Source organism: Mercenaria mercenaria, unplaced genomic scaffold, assembly GCF_021730395.1.
Source record: "Mercenaria mercenaria strain notata unplaced genomic scaffold, MADL_Memer_1 contig_3118, whole genome shotgun sequence".
Taxonomy (NCBI): Eukaryota; Metazoa; Mollusca; class Bivalvia; order Venerida; family Veneridae; genus Mercenaria; species Mercenaria mercenaria.
Genome location: NW_026461229.1, coordinates 20,656 through 30,443, shown reverse-complemented (window position 1 = coordinate 30,443; position 9,788 = coordinate 20,656). Strand labels below are relative to the sequence as shown.

Sequence of the window (9,788 nt, the reverse complement as noted above, 5' to 3'; positions counted from 1 at the left end):
TATTTTCATCGACCAGAAGTCGATATTAACGAATGAGAGCGTGTTTGTATACAAATCCGTTGATATTCTAATTTTATAAATGATAAATCAGCCAAATTCTTTCATAAAATTTTATGAAAGAATTTGGCTTATCTAATAGCCTGGTTATACATCATTGGTCGCCAAACGTCCATGTTATTTTGTAAAAAGTGATGTTATTCTAACGGCCTAAACTTTAATTCTTAAAACACAAATTTATAAAATAAATTGATGAATGGAAAGCAGTTCATTAATTTTGACTTTTATTTCGAAAGAAAATGGGTTAATTATGAATGCTTAACTACTGTTTTTCTAGAAGTTTTGATATACTAAAATATGAAACCTGTAAGTATTTTAAAACTGTTCTATTTTTGAAAATCCAGTGAAAAAGTTGTTGAAATTTAAAAATTCCGATCCCACAAAGCATTATTTTTCCCGCCACCAGATGAACAGATTTTAATAATGAGTGACGACACTGCCATCATTGATTTCGGCATTACATGAATAATGCATTGATTTATTCAAGACAATTAAAACTAAATCTTTAGTATGTATGCACACATGATTTTTTTTAAAGATAAGTATTGATATCTTTAGTAAATGACAGGTATCATTACTTATTCATTAGGAAATCTGTTACCGGACGGCTAGAAAATCGCCCGAGTATTTTATAGCTGACCGGACTGCTAGAATGCAGGCTAGGTATCCAGTTACTGGACGGCTAGACACTTCCAACATTAAAACAAGGTCTGAGAAGAATGTGCAACCAATCTTGGCTGGGACTCGAAAATAAACCTTGAATAAACGGACCATTTCAGAAATTCAAATACCCCCACCCCACCCCCGGAAGTAGTTCTTTAGAAAAAAGAACCCATCTTCTCGAAAACATATTTTCCTACCCTTCTACAACCCGCTTAACTCAAAATACCCCCCCCCCCGCCACCCACCCACTTCCCCGACAATACCCCTACTGGGTAATTCCAAGAAGTCTGTATGAGAGACTCTAAACTTGCCCACCCCTAATGCACAAATTTAGCCAAAATTTACAAATCGTCGCTACGAGACAAAGAACGTACAATACATCCGTTTTTACCATTTTCTGACATGATTTAACGTATTTTGTCATTAGGAATGATATAAGGGCAATTCTGCACCATTCTGCGAAAATAAAATGTCTCCACCCCTTATTTTCTTATTTCATGGGGGTCCCCACCGTCCGACCATCCTCCTGATTGACGAACTGCATAGCTGGTGGGCCAAATATGCGCTGTGTGGGTTAATAACGATAAAAATGATGTTTTTACTGTACCAGAACCTTGTTACTGGAGCTAGAATCCAAACAAATTGTATGCGTGTATATTGACTTTTATGCTTTTATGTGTCCTCACCGTAACATTTTTGAGCTGCTGTGCCGTCAGGTAGCGTTTTAAGTGCCCAGAAAGTTTAGAATATCGAAGAAGAGGTTCTAAACTATTTGAAACCGCACAAATTTAAGAGTTCTTTCAAAATTTAATTTTGGCAGATTTTCCTTAAGGTAGCAAGGTACACTTTTGTAAATGATATTGCATGACTGCATTTTAAGTGCATAGATATGTTATGACATTAAAAATTCAAAGTTAAAATATCAAGGTAGCAGGGTACACTTAGATGCGAAAATTTTGGGCACGGACGGTCTTACATGTAGCGAGTCGCAATATTGCACTTCCCCTATGAGCAAAATTTGGGTGGCTATTTTATAAATTGCGTGCATATTTTGTGCTTTTAATTAATGGCAAGTTCAGGATTCTCATACAAAATAAAGAAAGTTATCAAAGCGAAAGGTTTACATCATCCATGAAAAATAGCGTGCCAAAATCATCAATTCTGCACCTTTTGAACAGTCTACAATGATCCCGCTGCAAGAACACTGTCCAATTTTATTGCATTTCTTAATTTAATAGTCCTTACTGAACGTCAGGACATAAACGGAATGGGGTCCCATCCAGCTCGTTTTTTCGGAAAATAACGAAAATGTTCCTGAGTATCAATCAACAAGCACAGAACCCTTCCGTGAATTGAATTTTTCCGCGAAATGGTGTCTCATTGATCATACAAAGCTACCAGCAGTTAGTTTTCCAACTGACATCAGAGTTTTACATGTATCGGCTGTATAAATTTTCTAAAGAATTAATAATCATTATCTCTCACCTTAATTTACAGACATCCAAAATCACGATGTTCTCTTTATAACAAATATTGACGGGGGCCAAAATTCGAAAAAGTGTACCCTGCTACCTTTATACCAATATCCTTTGTTGGAGTGCCTCGATACGGACGGGGGAATTTACAAGAACAGAACAGAACAGAACATGGCTATTTTCAGAGTAGAATTTTCCGACGAAAATACCGTATTTGTTCAAAATTTACTACGAGCGCACTTTAGAACAATTTTCTCTCATGTATCGTTCTTCGTGTTTTTGCAATCCTCAAAACATATCCAAAAATTAAAATTGTTCTCCCCTGTGCTCGTATCGTATTTTGGTGATAAAGTGCACGAAAATATCTAAAAATGTACAAAATCTGTGTTGATGGCATGAAACTAGACCATGTGTCATGACTTTTTAGGCAAAACTGTTGCATTTTTAGCTCACCTGAGCACGAAGTGCTCAAAGGTGAGCTTTAGTGATCGCCCTGTGTCCGTCGTCCGTCGTCCGTCCGTCCGTCCGTCGTCAACAATTTGACTGTTAACACTCTAGAGGTCACATTTTTGGCCCAATCTTAATGAAACTTGGTCAGAATGTTACCCTCAATAAAATCTTGGACGAGTTCGATATTGGGTCATCTGGGATCAAAAACTAGGTCATCAGGTCAAATCAAAGGAAAAGCTTGTTAACACTCTAGAGGTCACATTTTTGGCCCAATCTTAATGAAACTTGGTCAGAATGTTACCCTCAATAAAATCTTGGACGAGTTCGATATTGGGTCATCTGGGGTCAAAAACTAGGTCACCAGGTCAAATCAAAGGAAAAGCTTGTTAACACTCTAGAGGTCACAATTTTGGCCCAATCTTAATGAAACTTGACCAGAATATTAATCTTGATGATCTTAAGGTCCAGATTGAATCTGGGTCATGTAGGATCAAAAACTAGGTCACCAGGTCAAATCAAAGGAAAAGTTAGTTTACACTGTAGAGGCCACATTTATGACCATATCATAATGAAACTTGGTCAGAATGTTAATCTTGATGATCTTAAGGTCAAGTATAAATCTGGGTCAGGTGGGGTCAAAAACTAGGTCACTAGGTCAAATCAAAGGAAAAGCTTGTTAACACTCTAGAGGCCACATTTATGACTGTATATTCATGAAACTTAGTCAGAATGTTAAACTTGATGATCTTTAGGTCAAGTTCGAATCTGGGTCATATCGGGTCAAAAACTAGGTCACGTGGGTCAAATCAAAGGAATGGCTAGTTAACACTGTAGAGGCCATATTTATGACTGTATCTTCATGAAACTTAGTCAGAATGTTAAACTTGATGATCTTTAGGGCAAGTTTGAATCTGGGTCATGTCGGGTCAAAAACTAGGTCACCAGGTCAAATCAAAGGAAAAGCTAGTTAACACTTTAGAGGCCACATTTATGACCATATCTTAATGAAACTTTGTCAGAATGTTAATCTTGATGATCTTTAGATCAAGTTTAAATCTGGGTCAGTTGGGGTCAAAAACTAGGTCACTAGGTCATATCAAAGGAAAACCTTGTTAACACTCTAGAGGCCACATTTATGACTGTAAATTCATGAAACTTAGTCAGAATGTTAAACTTGATGATCTTTAGGTCAAGTTCAAATCTGGGTCATATCGGGTCAAAAACTAGGTCACGTGGGTCAAATCAAAGGAATGGCTAGTTAACACTTTAGAGGCCACATTTATGACCATATCTTAATGAAACTTGGTCAGAATGTTAATCTTAATGATCTTTAGGTCTGTAGGTCAGGTGAGCAATACAGGGCCTTCATGGCCCTCTTGTTTCTTTATAAAATGCAAGATTAATCCTTTATCTTTCAAATAATTCATATCGTTGAGATGTAGTTTTAATTTCATTTTCTTCAAAATTTGGTGGCTAAAAGAGTACCTTATCATACATGGTCCTTTGAGCTCTATTTTGTATTGTTTTATTATCAGGTATAGTGTTTTACTTATAGGCATGAAAACTTACTTTTATCTGACTTCAGTTGTGTAATTATCTCTACATGCAGAATGCGGTTATAAGATACACATGACTGTCATTATATTTTTTCTGCATAATTCCAGTTTTGTATTGATATCATGTTTGAGAAGTGAGTACAAGTAAGAATAGATACTGGTGAAATGTGTAGTAAATCAAACTAAATGTAACATTGTTTCACTATTTCAGAGAGGCTCCAGGGCGAAATGTAAAAGAAAACTTGCCCGAATATAGGTTAATCAGAGACACAAAACTTGATATAGGTATGTTTGACTATTGTGAAATGCCAGATGGGACGGTAGTCTGCATTGGATACTCTAAAGCCGATGTTTTAAAAGACTATATAACAAAGCTTAATTTGAGAAATTGTACGACGGAGGGACCTGTTAACCTTGATTATCGTGCACGTTGTATATCCTTTACCGAAGGGCAGGAGATTATGATCTTCTCGCAGGAAGAAAACAAGATGCAGCATGCGACCGTTAATGACTCGGGCATAGAACTTGGAGAAATTAAAAACATGCCGGTTTATCAAGGCTGGAGCGGGGTGCGTGTACATGGAGGGAAATACATTATGTACACGAATGTGTCTGTTGGTATTTATGACCAGACCTGGAAACGTATTCGTGAAATTACGCACGATCGCGATAATAATCCTTTATTTTATGACACCTTACCCTCTAGTGAAAGCAAACAAAGTAAAAACAAACATATTACAGATATTACAACAGGGGAAGAACTTTTCTTTGTCAGCTCAAAGGTGAAAATTGTGGTATGTAATTATGATGGAGATGTAACGCGGGTATTTCGATCTGAATCAAATGGCATTGCCGTTTATAGCGAGCAACTGCTACTCACATGGTCAGATCACATAGTTTCAGTCTATTCCGTTACAGGAGTATTTAAAAAAATGCTGCTTCATGAAAACAATATACAAAATTTGTTTTATTTAAAAAAGAATAAAATGTTGTTCCTTAGAAAATCCGAGAGAGAAAAAATATTTTGTATTGAAGATAGCTCTACTTGAAATTGACATGATTTATAAATGGCAAAAAATGTGATATCCTAACTAATTACAAAATCACTTTCCCCCGCCAGAAGTTATGATTTTCGTACATATGTATTTACTACCGATAAAATTTAAGCAATTAAAATATTAAGTTTGAATGAGAGATTTATTCTGATGCGCCTTGGGTTCATATTCATCAACGTTTAAAGTATATATTATTATTATTATAGTACAGTTACACCTTTCATTTTGCACGAGTGATTGTTAGATAAGTATAAACTACGAGGTCTTAAGTATGCAGCTATAGGTTGCTCAGAAAAGTTTTATGGTACGAATATGTTATAACAATAATTGCATGTTGAATGTTTCCGAGTTTCGTTCTTCGAACGTTGATGCATGCGTGACGGTGTCTATTCGTAAGAAGTGTCTTAATTTTTTTTACCCTGGCGAAATTCATCTTCGAAGTTGTGTTATTGCAAAAGTAATAAATACAAATGTTTTTCCTGGCGAGTATATCCTAATTTTATTCTCCATTTAAAAAGATACGAGTATAAACAGCAGTTTGTGAAACTGGTATACGCATTAGGGTATTTGGTAGAAAAAAATCAAAAGGTACCTGAAAACCAGTACAGCAGACATAAAATGTCTTATTTTCAATGTGTACCAGTATAAGAAAATTTTACCTGTTCAAATCATGCATATCAGATTTTCATTTTTGCAGAGCCTTGCCTTTAGTTTTGCCAAAATATTAACATCTTTGTATCAAAACATTACTTTTGAAAAGACGATACTTTTATAAGATTTTGTCAAACAGCAATTTGCAACAGTAGGCATTTTCGAAACTTGATGCTCTTTGGACATCAGACTTTGTTTAAAGCTGTGCTAGTCCAAACAGTAGGCCTGTTTATACGATCATTCAGACATAAACCTTTACAAACAATACTTCTTTTACTACTAGAAGGCCAAATGTACTAAAACTCTTGCTTTTTGTTAGCTCACCTGTCACAAAGTGACAAGGTGAGCTTTTGTGATCGCGCGGCGTCCGTCGTCCGTCCCTGCGTCCGTACACTTTTTGTTGTGACCACTCTAGAGGTCACATTTTTTGTGGGATCTTTATGAAAGTTGGTCAGAATGTTCATCTTGATGATACCTAGGTCAAGTTCGGAACTGGGTCACGTGCCTTCAAAAACTAGGTCAGTAGATCTAAAAATAGAAAAACCTTGTGACCTCTCTAGAGGCCATATATTTCACAAGATCTTCATGAAAATTAGTGAGAATGTTCACCTTGATGATATCTAGGTCAAGTTCGAAACTGGGTTACGTGCCGTCAAAAACTAGGTCAGTAGGTCTAAAAATAGAAAACCTTGTGACCTCTTTAGAGGCCATATATTTCATAAGATCTTCATGAAAATTGGTCAGAACGTTCACCTTGATGATATCTAGGTCAAGTTTGAAACTAGGTTACGTGCCATTAAAAACTAGGTCAGTAGGTTAAATAATAGAAAAACCTTGTGACCTCTCTAAAGGCCATATTTTTCTGGGATCTGTATGAATGTTGGTCTGAGTATTCATCTTAATGATATCTAGGTCAAGTTTGAAACTGGGTCACGTGCAGTCAAAAACTAGGTCAGTAGGTCTAAAAATAGAAAAACCTTGTGACCTCTATAGAGGCCATACTTGTGAATGGATCTTCATAAAAGATTGGTCAGAATGTTTATCTTGATGATATCTAGGTCTAGTTCGAAAGTGGGTCAAGTGTCGTCAAAAAGTAGGTCAGTAGGTCAAATAATAGAAAAACCTTGTGACCTCTCTGAAGGTCATATTTTTCATGGGATCTGTATGAAAGTTGGTCTGAATGTTTATCTTGATGATGTATAGGTCAAGTTTGAAATTGGGTCAACTGCGATCAAAAACTAGGTCAGTAGGTCTTAAAATAGAAAAACCTTGTGACCTCTCTAGAAGCCATACACTTGAATGGATCTTCATAAAAATTGGACAGAATGTTCACCTTGATGATATCTAAGTCAGTTTTGAAACTGGGTCACGTGACTTTAAAAACTAGGTCAGTAGGTCAAATAATAAAAAAACCTTGTGACCTCTTTGGAGGCCATACTTTTCATGGGATCTTTATGAAAATTGGTCTGAATGTTCATCTTGATGATATCTAGTTCAAGTTTGAAACTGGGTCAACTGCGGTCAAAAACTAGGTCAGTAGGTGTAAAATTAGAAAAATATTTTGGCCTCTCTAGAGGCCATATTTTTCAATGGATCTTCATGAAAATTGGTCAGAATTTTTATCTTGATGATATCTAGGTCAAGTTCAAAACCGGGTCACATGAGCGCAAAAACTAGGCCACTATGTCAAATAATAGAAAAAAACGACGTCATACTCAAAACTAGGTCATGTGGGAAGAGGTGAGCGATTCAGGACCATCATGGTCATCTTGTTTAATATTGTTTTGTTTAAGTTAGATTAAGAGTCGCATCGATATATTTCAAGTCATATGGCGGTATTTCCAGCTTTGGTTGTGGAGAAAGACCCCGGGTATACCTCCAAATATTGTTTCTGGCATGGACGAGCACCTGGGTAGAACCAACAACTTACCGGAAGCTAGGTGGATATCTTCCTCACATGAAGACGTCTACATCACAATCGAGGTTTTGAGCCCATATCGATGATTGTCAAGTGACCATAACCACTTGGCAACGTAGGACCCCGACTGCAAATTTGGTGGTTCTTTTTAGAATACAAACAAATTAAGTCGGTATCTGAAGGATTCTTGTTGCTAGGAATAAATAGGAAACATTATGGGAGAAAACTTTCCTGCAATCCAAATAGCTGTAGATTAGTATTTAGTTTATTCTTTTTAACTTATTTTTAACTTGTATCAAACTTACACACGTTATGACCATGGGATAAAAAATCATTAACCTGGAGTAAAAAGTGGCCACTTGTTTTACATCTAGACATACTGTAACGAAGTTCAATTCCTTTGAATATGACGATATGCCTTGACACTTTCGATTTGTAACATTTATATATCTATAATAATTTATATGAAAACCCAGACTTTGATAATCTATTGAAAAATAAATTCAAGAAATCAGCTGCAACATCAGATGCTATAGACGGATGTGCAATTGCGCACGAGTTGCAAATACTTCGCGTATTTTGTATTGTTTGAACATTTATGGTTGTTTTACGTTGTTTTTTGTTGCTGGTTTTTTTTTCAGTAAAACAACCGAAATTTCAGGTTTGGATCATTACAATACATCTTTTTATTAGGTTAAGTGTGTATTATTCAAATACGCTTGGCTGGTTTGGTATTTGGACCAGTTGAATAGAAATAAGAATACGTATGAAGATTTTGAATTACTTAATGAAATTCGTAAATAAATTGTATTTCAAACTGACCTGGGTTTATTCTTTATAATTAGTATTGAATGTGTGGTTGTCAGTAACGTGTCATACAAAGTGTTTAAAGTCTTCCTTCGGATTGCGATCAACATGTGTAAGTTTTCTTTTATTTTTCAATATTTATGTCATTTTTATAATCACCCATTATTGTTATTAACAAGTAAAACCAGTGATTGGTCGAGTTTTATGTGTTATTTAATTATAAAACACCCATGTATAGTTCATCATCATTTCTACTGATCGCTTAACGTAATCAGAGATGCGTTTTTTGTGCATCTCAAATTTCCCTTATTTTTGTTTGTTTGTTTGTACAGCCTGGCAAATTGATGTATATGTGTGTAAATGTTTTTTGTGTATCCTCATGTCACAATTGTATATGTCAGTCTGAGAGTATTAAATTAACTGTAAACTGTAACCTCATTCTTTATTGTTTATTATAGTCTCATCTACTCATATAGACATTCTATAACAGAATTATAAGAGACTTATATCAATATTGCACAGATTAAAACAACATTATATATTACAGGATAAGATACATAGAACGTTTGCAAACCTCATACTTCGTCGCCTTGATCGCAGACGTACAAAGTCCACCAAGAAGTAGTTGCCACCCCCAATGAAGGCTTCATAATTCCTTTCTCTCGCCCAACACATCACTTCCATTCACTCAGTTACAAGATATTTACAGCAACTACAGATTATTTAAAGTATCACTGGAATTATCTCCCTCCTGCTGTTGTCCGCCTCCCAAGCCTGAGCAGTTCAATGCAACTATTTGCGATCATGTCTCATCTTAAGCTGCCTGATAGCTGCTTTTAAACTGTTCTTGTTTTCTTTCATATGGCGAGATATTTACCTTCCAACTTGTATCCCACTTTGGGCTGACTTTTTAATCAAAAGACTGAATATATCTTTTTTCACACAATAAAAACATAATATTTTACAACAAAAACCAAAACTGTACATAATAAAACTAGCATTTCTTTTAATCCATAATCATATGTGCTTTCATATACAAAATCAGTACTCTGGTTAAGAATCAATTAAACGTTTTAGCCGTGTAATATTATGATACATTGTTACAATAAACGAGATTCCTAGTACGTTCCTGGTCTTAAACACGTCAACACAGGTT

The 9,788-nt window shown here is 35.6% G+C and overlaps 1 protein-coding gene across 1 annotated transcript in view; it reads left to right on the top strand.

Annotated features, from left to right (window-relative positions):
• LOC128552749 (uncharacterized) overlaps positions 1 to 8,646 on the top strand; it is a gene marked incomplete at its 5' end in the record, with an annotated part of 37,948 nt that extends 29,302 nt beyond the window's left edge. Inside the window, one exon of the mRNA XM_053533806.1 lies at positions 4,413 to 8,646. Coding sequence (XP_053389781.1) covers positions 4,413 to 5,250 — 838 coding nt within the window. The remainder of the gene's footprint in view (positions 1 to 4,412) is intronic.
• Between the last annotated feature and the right edge of the window lie 1,142 nt (positions 8,647 to 9,788).